At 40.1% G+C, this 23,991-nt stretch overlaps 1 protein-coding gene across 1 annotated transcript in view; it reads right to left on the bottom strand.

The window, feature by feature from the left end:
* KTN1 (kinectin 1) overlaps positions 1 to 23,991 on the bottom strand; it is a gene marked incomplete in the record, with an annotated part of 2,305,074 nt that overhangs the window by 2,145,150 nt on the left and 135,933 nt on the right. Inside the window, 1 exon segment of the mRNA XM_044074427.1 lies at positions 17,119 to 17,271. Within this exon segment, the coding sequence (XP_043930362.1) occupies positions 17,119 to 17,271 (153 nt within the window).

The raw sequence follows: 23,991 nt of genomic DNA, 5'->3' as shown, positions 1-23,991 counted from the left end.
TTACTCTGCCTCTCTGTATCCCTTGAATGCATTATTTGTCTCCAAAAAATTGCATCAGATTTGCCACCTTTTCCCTAAAGCTGCTGTCACTTCATTGACTTAACAGGCATTTACTGCAGTCTTAAAGTCCATTACTTTTGGTTAAAATTTTATCCTTTTCCAATGACTATTTCAAACAGAAGCAGCGCAAATGCTACAGAACAGAACTGAAAAGTGTGTTTTATTGCTCTTTCTTCTTAGAAATGCTAACTTGCTTTCTTTTGTGAAGGCTGAAATCTAGCTCTTCAAGGCATCTCCCCTCCCACTTCACACCTACCTTCCTTAGCTGTCAAAGAGCTAAGGGTAATTTGACCCATTATCTGCATGTGACTGACACCTCACAGTAGGTGACCAGACTAATGTACTGTTTTCTTGTCAGCTTTTCCCTCCTTACAGTGGGAGACTTTTTTTGTGTTGCACTCCTGTCAAATTTAAAACCAAGCTACATAACACTGGCAATAATCACCGTTTTGCAAAGATGCAAACTCTCACTTATTTTTCCTTCCTGTTTGGTTAAATAACTAACAGATGATACACTACAAACATGAAATATTTCACAGCCTTGCAGGACAACACCGACATGCTTTTTTAAGTAATAATTTTAAAAATTACGGTAGTGCATGCCACTTGTAATCTGTTGCAGTGTTTAATTGTGCCAGACATCTGCTTATGTAAAAACATGCAATTAATGTCTATGTATGGTCATTGCAAATTTATGCTCTTAGTTTTTGTAGCTGTTACTGTGCTTCTGCCTGTACTGTCACGTATCGGTACCGCTCTTCAGAAAAGTGCGATTATAGTCTGACATTCAGACGCGCGCACGCACACTTGCAGACGCGCGCACACTTGCAGACGCAGACGCGCGCGCACACTTGCAGGCGCGCGCACACTTGCAGACGCGCGCGCGCACTTGCAGACGCGCGCGCACACACTTGCAGACGCGCGCGCGCACACACTTGCAGGCGCGCGCGCGCACACACTTGCAGGCGCGCGCGCGCACACACTTGCAGGCGCGCACACACTTGCAGGCGCGCGCACACACACTTGCGCGCGCACACACTTGCGCGCGCGCACACACACTTGCAGACGCGCGCGCACACACACTTGCAGACGCGCGCGCACACACACTTGCAGACGCGCACACACACTTGCAGACGCGCGCACACACACTTGCAGACGCGCGCGCGCACACACACTTGCAGATGCGCGCGCGCACACACACACACACTTGCAGATGCGCGCGCGCGCACACACACACTTGCAGATGCGCGCGCACACACACACACACACACACACTTGCAGATGCGCGCGCGCACACACACACACACACACACACACTTGCAGATGCGCACACACACAAACATTTTTCCTGAAAACAGTGAAATAAAATGCATGCACCAATAATGACAATACTTGGCAATTCTGAACAGTTGCATCACAAGTCTAGTCAGACTTATACAGTCCACCAGTATCACTACATATGCACAATTTCTGAAGCAGTAAAAGTCCTGTAAATATTTCCACATTAAAGCGATCTGTAACCAATGAAGCGGTTGCTGCTAGCAAAAAATTAGATAAGTCATAATGTCATCAACAAATAACATCGTAGTTGCCATTTTTTAATAATTTGCATATCTTACACAAGAACAATAAGCTGGTAGTACTGCAATAGGCAATGGATGGCAATCTTATAACGGGTTCATAGTTACTGGTTATCTTCACCAGAAAGGAGTGCATCATCCACCCCATTTGCAACGTAGTACAGTTTCACAAATGCATCTATGTACTGTGTGAGTAGAAACCACAGCCTTCTGCATCAAAAGCAAATAAACAACCTGCTGTGATATTAGCATAGCAAGCAGACATAAGCAGCACTAATAACTTCTGTGGCCCTGCATCTCTCAGCTCCCTGTAAAATCTACTCAATCAGTTGTATCTATGAACTTCACAGCACAAGAAATCTTGAAAGAGTCAAAATTTCCCCCTTGCTTGCAGACACACACACACACTTGCACCCTTGCTTGCAGTCACACACACACACACACACACACACACACACACACACACACACACACACACACACACACACACACTTGCCCCTTGCTTGCAGTCACAGTCACACACACACACACATACACACACACTTGTCCCTTGCTTGCAGTCACACACACACAAACATTTTTCCTGAAAACAGTGAAAGAAAATGCATGCACCAATAATGACAATACTTGGCAATTCTGAACAGTTGCATCACAAGTCTAGTCAGACTTCTACAGTCCACCAGTATCACTACATATGCACAATTTCTAAAGCAGTAAAAGTCCTGTAAATAATTCCACATTAAAGCTATCTGTAACTAATGAAGCGGTTGCTGCTAGCAAAAAATTAGATTAGTCATAATATCATCAACAAATAATGTCGTAGTTGCCCTTTTTGAATAATCTGTGTATCTTACACAAGAACAATAACTTTACATTTTGGTAATATCCAACCAACTATCCAAAAATAGCCCTTCATGCACCCCAACTAATCATCCAGAAAGCATTCCTAACCTTACTCTTTCACCAGTCCCCACCTCTATAATCAAAAAGCTCCTTCTAAAACTAAAAACCTACTACTCTTGCATCTGATAACCTACCTGCAAACTTCCTAAAACTGGCTGCTGAATCCATATCTTACCCAGTCTCCATCCTTATAAACCGCTCCATACAGGAATCTTATGTACCAAAACTCTGGAAAGTTTCATATATCATTCCTCTTCATAAAGGTGGGAACTCTTATGACTTCTCAAACTACCAACCCATTGCCATTTTATCCCCTCTTTCTAAAATTCTGGAGAAGTGTATCCACTCCCCAAATCATGAAATTCTTTAGCACACATCAACTACTGTCTACCACACAACATGGCTTCCACCCGCATCATAGTACTACCACTGCTCTTCTCTTTCACTAAGCTAGTTAACCAATATAGGAACAATAGCTTCACATCTGCCATTTTTTGGATCTCTCCAAAGCATTTGACATGGTTTCACACTCCATTCCATTAGATTCTCTTGCCTCACTATCCTTTGCCCCATCTACCATTGCCTGATTCACAAACTACTTATCTGACAGGCAACAGTCAGTCCAATGGCAAGGTACACTGTCCCCTCAACTTCCCATCACTACACGTGTCCCACAAGGCTCAATACTGGGTCCACTTCTCTTTTCTACCTACACCAATAATCTACATAGTTCATCCCAGCAAGCCACACATTCAATATGCAGATGATTCAACTTTTATCTGTACAGCCCCATCTCTATCCATTCTGCAACAACTTACCCAGGAAACCTTTTAACTCCGTTGAAATATAGATTTCTGATATTCAACTCATCCTAAACCCCAACAAAACTAAATTACGACTATGTACCCCTAACAAATAAAAAAACTCTACTCTATCCTTCACCATCACCTCCAAAAATGGTACTATTTCCCCTTCTAACCATACCAAACTACTTGGCATTGAAATTGACAAAAACCTTTACTTTGATGTTCATATCTCACAAACCATAAACTTTACAAAAAAAAAAATGGGCACACTACATAGACACAAACTCTTTCAGACAAAACAAGACTCACTCTAGCTCAGACTCATTTATTGTCCACACTAATGTAGGCAGCACCAATTTTCACCCAAATCAGGAAAACAGATTAGGTAAACTTGAGTCATGCTACAATAAGATAGCAAAGTTGGTTAAAAATACCGCCTTCAGAACACATCATTGAGTTGCTCTAAGTGACCTAAATTGGCTAGAACTACCTCAACTACTTAATTACCAGTTAGTCACTGCTTACAATATATTCAAATACCCTAATAAAACCCCATCACTAACTCAACTATATACTCAAATACCCTAATAAAACCCCATCACTAACTCAACTATGTACTCAAATACCCTAATAAAACCCCATCACTAACTCAACTATATACTCAAATACCCTAATAAAACCCCATCACTAACTCAACTACTTACACACTACACAGCTAATCGCCCTCTCCTTTCTTGTGATAAATCTCTCCTCTGCATCACTAGAGCAAGTAATACTGCAGGAAAAGCACTTTATTCCCACTCCGTTGCTAGCAACTGGAACTGCCCCTCCCCCCCTCCTCACTGACCAATGCCAACACCACCTCACACTTCAAAAACTCCCTCAAATCACATCTAATCAATACCTGGCTGTGTCCCTGTATTACTTAAACTTACAACTTCCCTAGCCTTTTCCCTCCTCCAACCCTTCCAAGTTAGGTGCTGTAACTCTTGTATAGCACTACAACTCAAATAATTTCTTGAGTTCAGCCTATTAAGTAGCTTCTACCTCTATTTGTAACTTCTTTTACTATCAAAGTGTATTGTCTGCTTGCATTACTATTGTAAATATCTGAACATTTTTTCTTTAATAATCTTCACAATTGCTATTCTACTCTGTATATAAATACTCTGCTCTTGTTTTGTACTACTCTGTAAAAAATGTTTTTTCTTTTGTGGAGCTTTTCTCCCCGGGCCTCCACTGTAAATGGACCTAGTCCATTTGGAATTTCCCACTTAACAAATGTAAAAAAAATAAATAAAAATTTGCCTTAGCAATAACTTCACTGGAAAAGCTTATTTCCCTACAACTCAAAATGCCCTTGCATATATGCTTGATATGTATAGTAGCATACTTTTTTCAGCAGACATTCCAATCACAAATTTATTCTACTGCAGCCCAAAATATGAAAGTGAATAAAACTTAAGCTGATCACCTGGTTATTATATTCTATTACTATTAAGGTGTCAGTTAGTATATAGCATTAAACTGCTGTGCACAAGTTTAGTATACACTGTAGTTATCACTAAATACGCTACTAAAGCATCAGGCAAATCCATATTTTGTTTTCAGCAGTCCTATTATTTTTAAGTGGTATGACCTGATGCGCTAATATTAAAAAAGAAAAAAAAAAATTGAAACATCAAGCATGCCACTGTATGTGTGTTGCAAAATCACAGTGCCAACCTTTAAAAAAAAAATCAGAAATCAGACAGGTTTTAATTTATCCACATATAGGTCGTGTTGTTTTAACTGCAGTAGCCAACATGCTGTACATACTGTTAAGTCCATGTTTTGGTCTTTTTAACTACAGCAATATGTTCTTTCTATATAGGGCAGAACAGAAAGTACATACTAATAAACATTTGTGTGTTTAAAGTCTCATCAGTATTGAGATTCATTGTTGACGTATAATATAACAGGGCTGATTTTTCTTTTTTTAAATTGGGAATCCAAATAAAGTGCAAATGTGGCTGTGAGGTTAGCCTGCCTAGGCCCAAGTAGAAGACGTTGCTCGTTCCATACGTCAGATTAAGGACAGTAGTGACAAATAAATTATGCTGTTATGCTGTACTAGCCCTAGCCCTTGTGGTTAAAGTTTGTTGCAATAACTCAGCAAGTTTTTCACCACAATTCAAAATGTCTGAAGTATTTTTCTTCTTGGATGCAGTGACAATACTTTTGCTTTTAGTATTTACATATACGATAAAAATGGCAAAACGCAGTCAAAAACATTACCACAACTTCACACTAGATGATGGTCTCAACTGCAGTTTAGTACCGACTTTTTTTTAGATAGCAACAGAGACTAAACAGGTGTGTTAAATAAAATATTGATTTCTGCAACAGTGAAAGTAAAAAAAAATGTATTTCCATGTAAAATATGATGATTACTAGTTCCATAGTAATCACACATAGTAATCACAGATCAATATCCACATTAGAACTGTTCTGGAGAGGCACAAATGATGCAGTAACAAAGAAAAAAAAAAAAAAAAACACCAGGGAACTTGCATAACAGACAGGTCCTGAGAAATTAATAAGCTGGTGCTTTCTCTTTGCTGAATAGGCAAAGTGATGGGTAAGTGAAAAACACATATTAAAGAGCAGAACCAAAACGAATGTCTTAATTTGTTAGAGGTTCCAATTTAAACAGGTGTCTTACAAAAATTAACATTGAGCAGACTTTTTTTTTTTGCAAAATGAAGACAAAAAAATGAAATCAGAGTGGGCGAGTGCAGTATTGCAAGAAACTTGCATGAATGAAGCATAACCTCCCAGACAGAGCTGGGCATATTAGACATACCCATGCTGCATATCCATAAAATGCATGGAGATGGGCTACTTCTGGTCAACTGCAGGTTTCCTACAACATAACAGATGGCAGCTGAAAGGCAAAACAAACTAGACACTCGTGAACAAACTGTTCTTGTTTGTATCCAAAACTCCATATTCAAGCACAAATATTTAGTGTGAAGGAGAAATAACCTATTTAGAATATAAAGCAAGAATGTAGGCGAATGACAAATGCTGGCAGAAACACAGGGAGTAGTGTTCATCACCCAAAAAAGAAAGGTGACAAAATCACATGGCTGCACTAACCTTTCAACATCTGTGGGCACTGCTGGGGGGTAGACGAGGTGGCACACTGCAGTGCTCCACAAACTAGGATGCTACACAAAATAGGAGTACTGCATTTGGTGAAAACAAGGCAAGAACAGGTGGGAAAACCAAAATACAACACCCAGAAGGCAGCTCATAGCATCTATGCTATTGCTGCACTACAGAGATGGACCTAATGCATACATCTCAGTAAGGAGGTAGAGGGCCCATGTAGTGTAGGTTTGGACAAAAGTATAAAAATGCCACTTGGACAGAAAGGCTAAGAATGAAAGCAGAGATTAATGCACATCCGTAAGTCTGAATATATTAAAGGTATTAAAGGCCCATGGTTTGTACACAATTTCAAACTATTATCAGAGACTGCTTTTCTTTAACAGCAGCATGTGGAGCCTTCATGGGCTAGAGGAAAGAAAATGTCAGTAGTCTTACAAGCAGGAAATATCAAGTGAAGATGAAGCTGCATGTTGCTGGCAAAGTCGCAGACAAATCAGGAAGTTAGGCAGCAATGGTTCTGGCAACAGCCGCATATAAGAAACAGACACAGAGGTATGGGTGAAGAAACATGAAGGGAATGTGGGGGAAAGAGATGGGGCATTCTTTTGCCTCCAAGAAACAAGATCCATGGTCATTTATCAGTTTAAGACAGTATGCGAGCTCTGTCAAGCCCATCAATCTAAATGCAAACAAATGCATAGTCTTCTTTTTATAATGGAGTGGCTTAACATGGATAAAGCAAATAGTCGTGGTAAGATCAAATATGGTGGCTAAAAATAAAAGGAATACTTTCAGTGTTGCAAGCTGTAATAATGATGCAATCATATCAGAGCAGCAGCATGTGGTTAGTCTAGCCAAACATCAAGAGACTGTGCAGGTAGCTGCACCAGCAGGTCCTGTGAAGCAACATGGGATTCTGATGCTTTTGAAGAAAGTTGTATATTAGTGGGGTATCAGGCTCGAAGTAGCACATGCCATGCTTGGGAGGTAACTGAAGGATCAGAACGTCTACAAGGCAACTGATGTGGCTGCTCAGCATGTGTGTGTGTGTGTGTGTGTGTGTGTGTGTGTGTGTGTGTGTGTGTGTGTGTGTGTGTGTGTGTGTCAGGGGTGGGGGTGAATGATTAAATCATTATTAAATGCACTGGTAAAAAGATGAATACATGTAGCCAATGATGGCTATTAGTTTTAGTAGTGTGGTTTTGAAGCAGTTCAAAAACAATTGCAGAAATGTAGTAATAAACACTGAAAACACAGGAGTAGGCTGAATATATTGGCAGCTAAATAGGTGGTTAAATAATGAAAGCTTAAACAACGGTAGGTGACAAGACCTACACAAGAAATACAGAGTCCAAGTGTCAACAGCAAGACTGGAGGAATCTGCAGCAGTCTTAAACTGGTGGGGGTGGTTAAAAAAAAAAAAAGTCAATAGGATGTGCTTGGTGAAGTGGGGTGGGGGAGGGTCTCTTCCCCCTCTTGGCACATGACACTATTGAAAAAAGTAAAAAAAAAAAAAAAAAAAGATAAGATCTAGTGTAGGGCATACATGTTGAGAGCCAAACATACACAAATTAACAAGCCAAAGGAGACAGTGTGTCATATTAGCCAATCCACCTCACACAAATAGAAATGAAAATAGAAAGTACAGTTTTGTACCTACCATAAATGTAGATGTCCGAACAGGATAGCATCTGCAGTCCTTACAAATGGGTTGTCCTGTCGTCAGGCAGCCCTTCGGTCGGCCGGATTCCAAAGTCTGGGTCTGGCCTCGGCTGGTGTCGCACTTCACCCGATGTCATAGCGGCAGTTCTTCGGGTATAAAGGCATCAGCCGACGCCATATTCCTCAGTGTTTCTTGCCCCAGATGCCAGTTGCCCTCTTGGATAGCTAAATTTTTGGATAAATGCCAATGTTTCCAAAAAGTAGAAGGCAAACACAAAAAATAAGCATGTATATACATATATACAAACAAATACACCATAAGAGATCCCCCCCCCAGCTAGCTATTAGGTGGGCAAATACCCTAGGAATACCACAGAGGGGAAGGAGGGTGGGTAATCCTGACTGCAGATGCTATCCTGTTCGGACATCTACATTTATGGTAGGTACAAAACTGTACTATGTCCTTCAAGGATGCATCTGCAGTCCTAAATGGGTAGAATACCATAGCCACACTAGGGGAGGAGGAAGAAGAAATTATGGTGTAGTTAGGATCCCTTGCAAAACAGCAGTGGCAAACCCTGCTCGGGATCTAGAGTATAAAGGTAAGTTATAATGCTTGGCAAATGTATGCACGGAGGTCCAAGTAGCAGCCTCTATAATGTCCTTGGTAGCCACTCCTCGTAAGAAAGCTGTGGTAGTGGCTGTAGCCCTTGTAGAGTGAGGCCTTATGTTCTGTGGAATTTGCTTTCCATGGTAGGAGTAACAGAATCTAATGCAATTTCCTATCCACTTGGAGATAGTCCGTTTGGAAATTGCTTTTCCTTCCCTTCCTGTTGCATATGCTACCAGAAGCTGGTCAGTTTTCCTATTGCCCTTGGTTCTGTCCAGGTAGTAGCGTAACTGTCTATGTACATCCAAGGTATGTAGCAGTCTTTCCCCCCTGTTCTGTGGATTGGGAAAGAAGGTAGGTAGGTGGATTGCCTGGTTTAAAGACACTCTGGATACCACCTTAGGCATAAATGAAGGATTAGTTCTCATGGACACTATCTTGATGGAAGATTAGGAAGGGTTGTACTGCCATTAAAGCCTGTAGTTCCGAAACCCTTCTTGCTGAAGTAATTGCCAGCAGGAAAGCAGTTTTCCAGGATAGGTGTTGAAGATCTGCTGTTGCTGCTGGTTCGAAAGGGGGGAGTGTCAAAGTTTAAGGGAGCATCCAGTAATTTAGCTTTAACATGATCTGGCAAATTTTGCCCCTTAAGCCCCTTAAGCCAAGCATGTCTTTAAGTACAGTTCCAGTGACAGCAGCCCTGCAAGATGCTTCTAAAGAGTCAAAACCACATTGCAAATTATATTTACCCACTTGTTCAGCAGAATGCATCAAACCCTGTAATTCTTTATTTTCAGCACAGTCAGGAATCAACATAATTTTCTGTTTAAGTAGTCCCATAATATGCTGCTGATACAACATATGAAACTGGCAGTTTAAGGCCCTAATGGCCAAAGTAGCAGAAGTGTATACCTTCTTACCCCATCTGTCCAAGGCCCTGGAATCTTTATCAGAGGGGGTAGGGTTTTTGGCAGTAGTAGCCTTAATGCCTTTAGGCCCTTGGGAAATGCTCTCTGGGTCCTCAGTAGGATTCTTGAAGAGTAACTTGTGGAAGAAGAGACAGCACCCGGCACAGGAATCCAAGACTTTGATATTCAGGCTGGCTGAGGGCAACCTGCAGGCAGATAATCCAAATGTTATGACTGCAACAGTGAAACACAAACATCTTGGCTAGGATTAGAAAGGCCCCCAGATCATTAGCCTTGTAGTAAATCTATGAATCTACGAAATCTTCTGGCATGGAGAGGTTATATAACCAGGCGTAACAGATGACGGCTCTACCAGTAGCGACTGCATTGAAGAAGCCTCAACAGCATGACAGCTGCATTTTATACCATTCTCTGCCCACTTGATTGACCCAATTTATCAAGAACAAAACTTGTTTAGACTCTGTACCTTATTATGTCACCACTACCTTGTTAAACTTAAGGATCGATACAAGTTACTTGGTCATCTGGGTCTAATAATTTGTCACTCTGAAGATTCCAAAGTAGAAACATAAACCTTGCCCCACCCCACACAGCCATACACCTGCTATCCTTGTCTGAAGGAAGGGCATCACCATTAGGTAGTAACTTAGAAAGTCTGTCAGAAGACAGGGAAACAGATGAAGGGTCAGCTACAGGATTCTTAAAAAGGAACTTAAGGTCCCCTGTGACCTTGTAGAATCTGTATGGTCTTTTGGGAGCAGAGGGCTGACAGGCAGTAGATGAAGTAGATTTGAAAGCATCCAGATGGACGGGACAAGGCTGGAATGCCCACCTCAAAGATGGTAGTACCTCTTTTGCACAGAGATTTGCCTACAGTCCCACTCAAACTGTTCCACCACATTTAAAACGGCCTCCCCAAAGGATGCCTCTTCCACAAGGGAGTCAGGAAAATGGGAATAAGTCATCTGGCCAGCAGAGTAAATCAGAGATGATTAGGCTAATGAATGGTCATCTGAATTTGAGGCTTCCTCCTATTTACAGGAAGAAGATTCTCTGGAGTGAAAGTAGCAGTTGTAAAGGAAGGTGGTTTGAGGGCCATACTGGGATCGAACAAGTTCTGAAAGCAGTCCATTCACACCTTCTCCCTTGAAGGAGGTGAGAAAACGTCTTCCTTTCGGGTGATGTCTGCACGAACCAAGCGCAGAGGCTCCAACCACAGACTTAATTCAGTTTGCCAGGAGTCTCTTCCCAAACTAAAATTTGCAGGGTGTGATCTGGGATGTCTGAAATAATGATTTGCAGTTCCTCCCTCTCAACTACAATACCATTCTCTTTGGATGTGTGATCCTCTCTATACCATACAGGCCTCCTAACAGGGTTGTGATACAGGGCAGCCAAGATAGATCCAGATAAACTGCATATTTTCTAACCTCTGTGGGTACAGCAGAATCAGAATGGGCAGACAGTGTTAGACCCATGTCTCTGGAGTTTTTCCTTATGAGGTGGAGGTACATCTGGTGTGGCAGGATCTGCCATCTTGGAGAGAGCCAAGTGCTTCAGTCACTGGTCTCCAAGAAGGTGTTTAACGAAGACAAACAAGAATGCAAAGTCTTGGGCACAAAGGACTCAAATGGAACGAGCTTTATAATAGTGTTCTGCCCCTAAGCAGAAAAGACACTAGGTATGGAGGTCTTTGTAGGGAATCTGCATTCTGCATTCCACACAAACTTATCCCTCCTATCTGACATCCAACAAAAATACAGAAAAACAGTTCAGACAAGAAGTCAGTCCCCCAATGAGGCACTTATATGAATCCAAAAAAGGTTAACGGTACAAACGCCACATGAAGATCAGAAAGACAGGTGTGAAACCTGCATTTGAGCTGGTGGCGAGATCTTAAAATTTACACACATACATCCATTTATATACCCCTATGCTTGTAAGCTGAAGTCATACATTGGACGTATGCTCCACGGAAGGTTTAAGCTTTAGTAACTCGGCTGGACTTGGGTGGTGAAAACCCCATCTGTTTGGAATACTGTACTGCAACAATGATTTCAGTCTGGACATCAGATTTTGCAAAAAAAAGTTCCAACTCTGAAAAAGAATCAAAATTTTTAGGGCTTAGTGTAAGAGTTTTCAGACAAATTAGTTGATGCCTTTCAAATCAAAGTAGAACTCGCCAGTTTCCCAAAGGCCCCATTTGTGGTCACAACTGTGGTGGAGTGGGCCTCAACTTCCTGAGGAAGGCTTTTTCCATGATGAAAATACCAGAACTGAATAGTTTAAGACAGCCATTTTGAAAATGTTTACTTGGAAACTATCTGCCCTTTTTTCCTGCCTTCAAAGGAAATACAGTTGGTCTGACATTCTGAAATATTTTGTCCTGTCCAAGTATTACCAAAGTTGCCTCTGGGCATCCAAGCTGTGAATAATCCTCTTTTCTTTGTTCTCAGGTTCAAAGAAAACAAAGGGAGACAGAGAGACTGATTCAAGGTAAACCAAGAAACAACTGTAGGCATGTAGGAAGGACTAGTTTTAGGAATCACCCCGTTTTTATAAAGACACAAAAAAGCTACTTCCTCCTTTAGCAGGGCACAATGTACTCAAAGTCTCCCTCAGTCTACACAAAATAATGCTCTCCCTTCTGAGCTAAGGGCTCTTAAAGTCCAGTCTAAATGAACGTGCAGAGATCCTGGGTCTTACTGGCTTCCTTGGAAACTCTGAGGGACCAGGTAGGTTGGACTGTATGTCAGATGACTCAAGAACTACCAGTGACCTATCCATCCCAAACCTTTGCAAAGACACGGATGACAGAGTCTTTTCAGTGGCCTCTTTTGAAGTTTTTCTTCTTCTCTTCCTTGTTAGAGGCTTAAGTAGCCATAGTCGCATGCACCAGGACCTGAAGTCAATGGTTTGAGAAAGATACCTTTGGGAAACTGAGCATATTTCTTCTGGTTTTGGGAATAAAAGACAAGCAGAAGCCACAGGTCTGGATGTCAGATAGATGCTTAACAGAGGAAACTGAGGGGGTTAACCTCAGTCCAACAAACTTTAGAAAAATATCTGAAATTAAATTACTTCCTAGGCTACACAATAAATAGGCTATCTCACAAGTTTTCAATGAGGCTAGAGACACAGAGTCTGCACTAAGAAGCTTGTATTGTCCTTGGATTGAACTAACTGCTACTTTTGGAGCATGACGGAATGCAATTATTTTGACTTCCAGCATCTGCCAAAGATCTGAGCAAAAGCCCTTGTCTGTATATTTTTACAGGTAGATGCTGAATGCTGCTAACTTCTAGCAATGGGAGTTTTGGCCTAGGAACTAGAAGTCAGATGACCAGAAATTATGTCATTCCACAAGATATCCCAGCAATATTTTAGACATTAATTTGACAAGTCTTAGTGAGACAGAGCATTTTGCGTTATGTCTTGGACCTGACAACAAGATCCAGTCACCACATCTGCCTTGCTCCAATGAAGTACGTTTCTAGGGAACAGTACAACTCTCCTAGATACACAGTCTGGAATATAGTAAACCTTAGTTTAGATGCTTTTCTTTATTTGTGTTTCCCTAGATTGCAATGTTATTTTAAATATTTCCTGTGGCTTTGAACTCTGTTGTCACTGTGAACATATATCGAGTATTGTCTTGTTCTTTTTTATTTATTTATTTTTTTATTTTACATTTGTTGACCGGGCTAGTCCAGCTGGATACATGTCCATTTTCAGTGGAGGCCCGAGGAGAAAAGCTCCGCTAACATACTACTAAAAGCTATTCATCTAAGTGGTAATAATAATATTAAAAGCACACACTAAATAATAATAATAAAAAACACACTATGATCATGCAGAAAATAACAAATGACATTGAAGAGGGCTAAAAAAGTAAAGTTAGAGAAAGCAGATGGGTAGTAATTTATGAGACCAGAAAAATAGTATGTAAGAAAAGGAAAAAAAATGCCTAATGCACTCAGACATGGTGAATAAATACTCTGGAGAGACAGAGTTAGGAAAATAAGCAGAGAAGGTTAGCTTAAAGAGAGTCAAATAAGCTGTTTAGTCAGGCTTATTGCAGGAGCATAGCCAGCGGTTAGTGAGAAATAGTTTTAAGTTAGTTTTGAATAGTGGGAGTGATGTTATGGTAGTAAGGTTTTGTGGTAGTAGATTCCATATTTTGCCAACAGAATTAGAAAATATAGTGTCACCAGCTACGTTATTTGAAAAGGAAGTATGAATCAGCATTCTGTTAGAGGAGCGCAGTTTCCCCAGATTATTGTATGATTTAATGAGGGAGGAGAGCATTGGAGTGTTGTCAGGGTGGTATAGGGCTTTATGGGCCATTGTAAGTTGGTAGAATTGTATCAGGTGAGGTAATTCTAGCCAGCCTAGTTTTTTGAGATTGAGACAGTGATGAGTCCTGTATGGAGAGTTTGTGGCAAATCTGGCAATGTGGTTAAATGCTGTAGCTAGTTTGTTAAGATTATGCTTAGAAAGATTAGTGTATATGGGGGAGGCATATAATAAGGTAGAGATTAAGTGTGTTCTAGCTATAGTGGTTCTGGCTTCAGGAGTCAGAAAAGATTTGATTCTATAGAGAGATCCTAGTTTTTTGTTAGTGGATTTTATGGTGGAGTTTATGTGAGAGTCAAATTTTAGTTGGTTATCAATTGTAATTCCTAAGAGTTTGGTGCTGAGATCAGGAGAGATTAGAGTACCATTATTAGATGAGAGTGAGAAATTAAAGGAGGGAGATAAGTGGGAGGGTGCAAAAAGCAGAAGTTTAGTTTTATTTGGGTTAAGGAGAAGACAGTGGTTAGAGAACCATTGCTCTATAGTGGTGAAGGCTTTTGTGTGAGGAAATGAAGTTCAGTTTGGTTGGAACCAGAGCAAATGATGGTAGTGTCGTCTGCATATTGAATGCAAGTTGTATCTGGGGTAGCTAGGTGAAGGTCATTTATGAAAATGGAAAACAGTAGAGGGCCTAAGATAGAGCCTTGAGGGACACCTATAGAGGTGGGGAGGAGTTCAGAAAGTTGGTTATTCCAAAGAACAGCTTGTTTTCGGTTTTCCAGATAGGATGAGAACCAGTTTATAGCTAGGTGGTCAAGAGAGAGGACTTCAATCGGTGGATTAGAAGTTGATGGTTGACCATGTCAAAGGCTTTGGACAGGTCTCTGAAAATGCTGAGGAAAGAATATTTTTGTTGCGGTTATTATTGATACAGTCAGTAAAGGATAGTAAGGCTGTGGTAGTACTATGGAATGGCCTAAAACCATGTTGGCAGTCAGCTAGAAGATTGTGACAAAGTAGATGGGTAAGTAATTGTTTGTGTATGCATTTCTCCATAATTTTTGCAAGTGGAGATAGTAATGCTATGGGGCGGAAGTTGGAAAACTCAATGGAGTCTCCACCTTTGAAAAGAGGAATGATGTGTGAGATTTTCCAGAGTGATGGAATAGTGCCTTCTTCTATGGTTCTATTAATCAATATGGAGATGGGGTAGGCAATGGCTTTTGCTCCAATTTGCAGGTATTCAGCTGGTAGTTTATCAGCTGAGGGGGTGGAAGGTTTTAATTTCTGTAACAGGGCAGAGATATATGAAGTGGATATAGGTTTGAGGTGGAAAAGGGGGGGGTGGAGGTAGGAGTGGGAAGTTTGGAGGTATCAGGGTTTTGTTGATTAGCTAGATTAAGTATAGCAGAAGTAAAGAAAGTATTGAAGGTATCAGCTGTTTGCCTTGGGCAATCAGGATTAGAACCTGAAGGATTAGGTGTAGCTACTTTTCCAGGGGATATTAGTGTGTTGATAGAAGACCAGAATTTTTGTGATAGGTGAGGGGATGATTGTTGCAATTGAGTATAAAAGTTCTTTTTATCTTGTAGAATAGCTTTTTTTGTCATATTTCTTTGCTGTCTAAAAGATTGGTGGTCAGTTAGGTTTTTTGTGTTACGCCATTTTGCCCAGGTTTTATTTCTACTAAGGATTAGCTTCCTAGTATTATTACTATTCCTAGTAATAATTAAATATTATTTAATTATTAAATATATTTAAACCTTTCATTGTGGCTGATCTGTGCAGAGATTTTAAGTTTTGAAAGTACCTGCATATTTACTTGGTGAGAGTGTGTGGGCCACTCCTAATAGCCTTGCTCTTGGTCAAACTACAATTCGTATTATTACATAGCAAGATTGGACACCCTTTAAGGGCCTTAAAGTAGCTGATAAGAAATGACTGGTGGCAGTAGAAACGGTTTACTATCAAAACCCTGAAAAGCATTCCATCGAGTAAGGACTTATTCGAAAAATAAACGTGAAAAGAAAAACATAGGACAGGCACAAAGATGAAAGCAGTAATGTCAACTATGTTGAATATGGACTTGTCGACATTACCCAGAATACCTAACCGTCCAGACATGTCCAGCTAATGTTTTGCAGGGGGACAAGCCCACCTGCACCCCCAACCCCTGCTAATTTTATATATACAAACTCAGAGATTGCACTATAGTGAGGAAATTGGTACATTTCCCGATCCCCGCTGTAATATGATCTCTATGCAGAACATCAACCTCACAACAGTGAATGCACAGTAGCATTCGCAGCTGTGGAGCCTAGCATTTTTTATTTTTTTTGCACATTTGACAACTGCAATTCGAACATGTGTATCTCGATACCCTGCACTTCGTTAAAGTGAAAGTAAATTGTTGAAACTACCTTATAGTCTGGGCAGAAGAGGGAATAGCTAGTAAACCTGTGCCAGCCTTTCCCAGGGGTGTGTGTGTGTGAGAATCAAACCTCAGAGTGTGTGCGTGTGTGTCTCTCTCAGCTACTTGGGCAGGCACACGAAGCACTGGATGGACAGAGGCTTGGTCACTCAGCTGAGATTGCAACTGTATAGCTGTGCCAGTGGGGAGTCTTACTGGGGATCTGGAGGAAGACTGTGATCTCTGTGTGCTCAAGGGAAATTGCATCTGATGCAGAGAGCTGCATCGGGAAAATGTGTGAGACAGACAGAGAGACAGACAGACAGAGTGAGTGAGTGAGTGTGTGTGTGCGTGCGTGTGTATGTGTGCGTGTTTATGTGTATGTTCCTGTCCTCCCTTCTCAGTGAACGTCCCCCAATGTTGCCAGTGGTGAAGATTGAGGCTTCTTTATCACAGGGCCAGTGGAGGGTCATCACACAAGCCTCTGTTTATTTCAATTTATTTAGAAAGCAGCTCAATTACCTGAAAGGGTAACAAATAGAGCAAATGTATGTCAAATTATGACTAGAAATGGAAGACAGACAACGAAGAAATGCTTTTGGCATATTTTTCTTACTCCATCTTTAAGTATGTCTTCATCCTTCAAACATGAACGAGTAGTAGAAATAATACAATTCTGATAGAGAGGAACAGTTTCAAAACACCTCACCAGGTTCTGTTCTTTGCTTCTTTGGTGCACCTTTCTTCTTTCCTGTCCCAGGTTCTTGCTGCTTAACTTCAGTGGTATGGATTGGGGTATCGGCTTTCTTTGCAATGGATGGAGTAACTTCAGCTTTTACATCATGGGTAGTGCTGGATTCATCTACAATTAATTTGGACAACAAAAAATATTAGCATGCCTTCAGCCACCACATAATGCTTCACCAGCTTAAACACTGTATTTAAGCTAAAATAAAATTTGGTTACATTTAAAAACAAGATAATGAGAATTGAGTACCAAACAAAAATCATGCTGGACTAGAAAGAAAGAACAATGCTATAGCAAACTGAGAAAAAATGTCTACAAACTTCAAGTGGTACAGAGACAATAAGACAGGGTACTTTTTTCAGCAAGTACTTTTTTTAAAAACACTTTACACATGTGTAGTTTCTATACAAAATATATACCTCCACTCATCCTAAGATACTTGTGAAACAGAGCAATTGCATAAACATGTTAATCCAGAAAGAAAAAGTGCTTTTCAAAGAAAAACTTCAATGCCTAAATGTAGGAAGAAAAAAAAATCAGCAGATGCATTACTTACACTGAGTAAATTACTAACAAAATGAGATTAAATCAGATGGCAAAGCTTCAATAAAACTGGGTTTTCAGAGGTCTACCTCAAGATTCCATACACCATGCACCATATTTGTCAAAATTATCGCATTAGATAAACACTTTCCATTCATTACCGATTGCAGATGAGAAGTGTAAGCAACAAAACAAATAAGCCAGCAATAAAATGAACAAATCAATGTAATAGCAATACAAGTGAAACATGTTTATTAATTAAAAAAGTAGGAAATATAGTACTAAAATCCTTTGCAAGAATTTGTGAATGAAAATGAAGCTTTGGAGGTAGAGTCTACAAAAGCTAGTTAGTGCTTACAACAATGCTAGGTGAGCAATACTTACAGACTGCTCAGGATTTGACACTTTCCCAGGCTACTAACAAATCCCATCCTAATCACAATGCTACTGAGTTATCTCTAGAACTCGGGTGCGCCACTCAAAGGAGAAGCACAACTACAAATAGCATCAAGAAGAACAGGTTCCTGTCAGAGAAGCAGCATTTTAACAAATGAACCAGGCAAGTTTCCTCTTACCCATTTATATTTGTTCCACATTACAGCAACAAAGAAAATAAGGGACTCCCAAATTCAAGGATGGTAATCAAGAAAAGTTAGCCTTATTTATAAATCAATACTTTCAATATCATATACATCCATTCATGAATTAGTTAAGCAATACCCACATTTACTGGGAAAAGCTAAGATGAAGTATTTAGCTACAAAGATCAAAAAGGATTCTATTACGTCAGCTAAAATATGTGGGAAGAGACTAAAGATCATACAAAAACTGAGAAGCTGAAGCTCTATTATAGATATGGACAGTAAGATACAAGCGGTTAAATATATTTACCCCATTTAGATCCTCTGCTCAAAACAGTTTGCTGAAGGAACCTAGTTTTGACAGTAAATAACTACGGATGCCTACACATCAAAATTTATTTGTTTTTGTACACATGTAAATAGCGCTTCAGCTTATTGACTGGGTTATTTAGAAAGGTAAAGTTTAGTTAGGCTTATTAGGCTGATTAATTATATACTGAATTGATGTCGCCCAAGTTTTATATGAAAACATCTTTGTTGCTGCCTTTGGCCTGCATCATTGCTGAAAATGGTCTTTGGACCAGTCAATTTAATCAGTTCAAATAAAATGTAAAACACACACACCACATGGAAAGACATGGCAGGCATATATTTTTTTTATTAAATCAGCCAGAAGAGTACTGACAAATAATGGAAGAGATGAAAATGTTTATATGGGATGGGAAGACAGCAAGAGTTAAGCAGTATAAGTTGATTATCCACACACTAAAGGTTTACTTTATTTGAACTAGGTCGATGCAGTTTAACACAAGACACAACACAAGCAGAAGGGTTAAAAGTCAAAGTGAGAAGTGATGATGATGAAAAGGGGGGCCAAAGTCAAAGTGAGAAGTGATGATGATGAAAAGGGGGGCCATCAAGAAATAAGGAAACAGTGGGACTTTGGATGCAGGTCCTCAAGGAGAACAATCCTACAGATAATTATATCCATTAATATCCCAAGAAACAGGGAATGGAGACAGAATTTTTTTAGCAATTGGGATGACTGCAATTAGGGGTAAGGGGTATAGAACACAAACTGCAGGATACTGTAATTTACCAGAGAAATTAACCAAGGAATCAGTATTGGCAACAATTAAAGTACACAGGGAAAGGTAATGGTCTAGGATAAGGCCCAGCAGAAGTCTGAACTGCAAATTACAGACTGCCTTCCCTACCAGGACTGATGGCATTCTCCTCTGTCACTCTGCTTGTTAAGTGAAAGGCCATTTCTCGTAGAGTTTTTAGCTAGCTCTAGAAAAGAAACGGTTAAAGAATTAGTAGGGCATACAACTGTTAGAATCACTCTAAGGAAGACAGGAAAGACTGGAAACAGACTAGAAAGGCCATTTATAAAAGAATAAGGACATCTGTGCGATCCCCAAATCAAAAAGATGAGTTTTGCTTGGAAGTATTTGCATAGGTGTTTTTGTATCTCAAGCAGACTTCAGGGAATTTTCCCTCAGGTGGATAACAAATGTTGAGGTGTGTTGGGAAAGAAAAAGAGGTAAATTGGTAATGTTTTTTGGGAATGTAATGAGTTGGCAAATTTTAAAAAGTTCCCTACGGAGTACTTTGTCAGAGAAAATGGCTGTTAACTAAGGAAATTATATTTTTGAGCTGGGTATGGGATCTAAACATCCCAGGCACAAGATATAAGCAAAATTTAATGCAAAGGACAGTCAAAAAGACAATTACTAGAAAATAGAAAATCTAAACCAACTGTGACTGAAGTATTGTAAAGGAGATAAAAAAGACCTTTACAAAACGAAGGAGCAAATTACACAGAAATAAAATAGGAATAATATTCTGGAGGAAAGGAGTGAGGCTTAAGGAAGACCAAAAACGAGTAATGTAGGTCATGCTTGAGCAAATGATGGTTAAAAAGAAAACATGTTTAATGCATAAAAAGAATTAAAAATGTCACCACGCTTTATTTTCTATTAATGTGTGCATAATTCATCGTTTAAAATGCTAAGATTTAAATAAAAATGAAAAAGAAAAACCTCAAAACCGTGAGGCAGGAAATATGAGGTAGGGGGTATGTGGACAAGGATAACCTGCACATTCATATTTATCCTTTACAACTTTAACTTTCAGTATGGCAAAAGGAGGACCATCCACACCCCTCAGGGTTGCATAGGAACTTGACTTCGATGCCTAGACACGGTATCCAGCCTGTAGGGCCTTGCAAAAGTATTCAGAGGCCCATGTAGCAGCTACACAAACAAGGATATCATTTATGTTAAAGACTTGCAAGGTAGCAGTTATTCTAGTTTTACTATACTTTAAGCAGAGACACCAATATTTTATTACATTTTTCATATCAAAATTGAATGCAATCAAGCAGCCATTTAGAAAGAGTGACCTTAGAGTGTTAAGAATTCCTATTTGGAAAACAAGACATCTATGATTTTTTTCTAAATTATTTTTCTTCTCCATACAAAACCTAAGCTATCTATGCACATTCATGTAAATACACTAAAGTGGTCCACTTTGTTACAAAAAGGAAAGAACACTGTGTAAACTGAATGTCTAAGATGAAGGTAGCCACCAAAATAAATCTCAAAGGATGAGACCACAATGGTGATGTTTTTATGGAAGACTGGTAAGAGTATTTTACACAATGCCTATAAATCAAAACAGTCACTAAATGTACGCAATGGCAACCAGAAAACATACAGTCAACTGTTACTTCAAATAAGCTTTAGAAACAGGTTCCAAAAGGAAGTACTCAACTTATTCAGCATGAAGTACACATCACTTATGCAATACGATGTTTAACTGGATATTATATCTGGAATATACTTCTCAGAAAGGCCAGGAAAGCACTAAAGGAAGCTAAAGATTAACTACTGGACAGAGGAGTAACTTAGCCCTGTATCATACATTTGAGAAAAGTAATCTAAAATAGAATATGCTGGATCTACAAATTGTAGATACAACTCAGTTTTAAAGCATTCCAAATGGAAAATATACATATAACCTGCATGGGATTCTGTCCAAAAGTACTGACCTACACTGACCCAACTGGGCATTACTGGAATTGGGAGTGGCCATCTATTTAACCTGAGGAAGTGAAGGTTTGACGAGGCTTGTTCAATGGCTGACCGAGCAGTGTTTTGAAAGGCCTTAGATACAGAGGGCTTCCAGAAGATAAGCCTGAAGGAGAAGTAACTTCATCTGTCAAAGTCAGAACAGATTTATGAAAATAACTCTGGACTTCTTTGGTGTGGCTCTGTATACACTTTACAATAAGGGAGACTGGGAAAGGGAACTGCTGCATTTGGTGCAGGTCAAATATGACAAAATAAAATGCAGCAGAACTTCACCCTAGCAACAATAAACTTTTGTGCTACTGGCAGTGAGAGACCACTAGGTTAACAATAACTACCAAGCCTGTCCTCCAAGGAGCTAGCCATCTCAGGACTGTTAACTGTCTAAGTGTTCAGTGAACATATCGCATTCCCAAATTCTCACCGTTTTTCAGGAGAGAGAGTAGTAGTTCCTCCCTGTTTACGTACCATACCACTGAAAAGTGGTGAGAGTTGACAACAGCTGCACCCCTAGATAGAGCAATGCTTGTCAAAGCAAAGAACACCCTAATCTCCACAGCACTGACATAGCAACAGGATTGTGCGACCCTGCATCTTGAAATGTGTGACCCAACCTTATGGCAGAAGTGCCTCTAGCAACATCCACTTGAGAGCCAAAGAGGGAAGAGTTTAATAGGACTGCCTACAGAAATATTTGAACTATGAAGTCACCACTGTATAAAAAAACAACTTCTTGCATGCCCTGGAAATGCTTGTTAGAAGACCCAGTATGTCTGACCACTGTATTGAGAGTCCCCTGAACAGCCCAACCACCATCTGTCAACAAGATTTACATGGATAAATGGTGCCATAAAACCCAATATCTTAAAAGCAATGCACTGCTGTGATTGGTTGATAACGAAGCAACCTGGAGAAAAGGAATCTTGTCTAAAAGGAACAGGTGTCTTGCATGACACGGTCTACTGTGCATACAATAAACAGTGAGCAAGGGCTCCAGCTGAGACTCTGTAGTGTTAACATGGACTCCTCAAAATTTGAGAAGATGAGCGGACTCTGTAGTAGTGACTAATCTTTCTAAAGTGAGAGCAGTTGGCAGCCAATCTGTGTAAAACACTTAATCCTCTTGCAGTATCTGGTTCAATACAATTAAGGACGTTCACTTGGCAAGTGTCCAGGCTGAGGTGAAACCAATAATTACTGGCACCTACCTGGAAGAACAGAAACTGGACTCTATGGCAGTTTCTATGTAGACAGACATCTTAGAGATTCAAAGAACACCTACAAATTTCCTCCTCGCAGGAAGAAGGATAGAATGCATGCTCAACACGAACACTTCTCTGGGAACATATCTGTGAGGTCCTGCTGATCTAGAAGTTTCCCAATGTCTTGTTTTCTATGGAACTAAAAAGAACCTGGGGTAACAAAAAAAGGAACCTTTCTGGGCTGCTGGAACCTCTTGAATCACTTTTGTTGAGGAAGTTGATTATCTCTTCTTGCCAGACTCCTGACAATGATCTGGTGTAAAGAAAAAAGCAGGGCATGGGTGGTGTGAGATAGGAAATTTTACAACATCTGGATATTAGTGCCTGAATATACATCCTACATAATGGACAACCACAGAGGAAGAAGAGATATAGGGAACCCCAAACTACCCCAGGAGCAAGGCAGTCGAGCAAGACCACAGGAGTCGACTGCATTCCCTTAACCAGGAAGGAGGACTACAGCCCCTTAACTGCTTCATGATATTTCTTGCCTTCACACTGACAGCTATTCTGAAATATCACATAGCCATGTTAGCATCTCCCAGATCATGGATTGGATAATTGCTGGACACACAGAAACAGTACTTGGTGTGTACTCTGATGAGTTTTGAACTTCATGACTACTACTGCAAAGTTTCTATCAGAGTTTTCCACACTCTCCTCTTCCCCTTAAGGCAGATCTGTTGAAGTAAGTATCAGGCAAACCTTACAATCCTCAGAAAATTCTGAAAGGTGCAACCAAGCACACCACAAGTAGCTACATCTACACGCTATGCTCCTGTTCCATTCACTGAACTGTATGCAAATGGCAAGGTGAAGTTGGATATGAAGGAGACAGCTGCCACCTGTGAGTGGTATCTTGTTCCTGCAGTCCCCATCTAACAATTCTTCCACTGATTGGTACAGTTTATCAGTCAGCTCTCACAGACAGCTCAGTATGTGACCAGTGGTGTACCTCTGTTTAACATGAAAGTATAAAATTCATAAACTCGCATTCCTCACCTGTTAAAAATCACTATTTTTTTTTTAATATATGAAAGAGTTGCCTAAACACTAGTTGAACAATGGAGTATGAACCTAGCAATTAATATCCTTAGACCACCAGATTTTACCAAGCCACACCTCTTAGGGATAGGTGCCCCAACAATGGCTCCTTCCCATGAAGTTCTACAAGCACCCACCATCTTATTGGTAGGAGCAGGGAGAAATCGACTGTACTACATTAGACGTTTCAAAAAACTTCCGACATAGAGTCATGCTACACTCCAAGAGAACACAGACTGTGCAATTTTAATAATTTCATTACATAAGAAAATAATACCCATTTCCACCATTGGCATTCATTCGTTTTTT

Source organism: Protopterus annectens, chromosome 6.part0 (genome assembly GCF_019279795.1).
Source record: "Protopterus annectens isolate FY-2018-M chromosome 6.part0, PAN1.0, whole genome shotgun sequence".
In the NCBI taxonomy this organism is placed as follows: domain Eukaryota; kingdom Metazoa; phylum Chordata; order Ceratodontiformes; family Protopteridae; genus Protopterus; species Protopterus annectens.
This window is presented reverse-complemented; position numbering and strand designations above follow the sequence as displayed.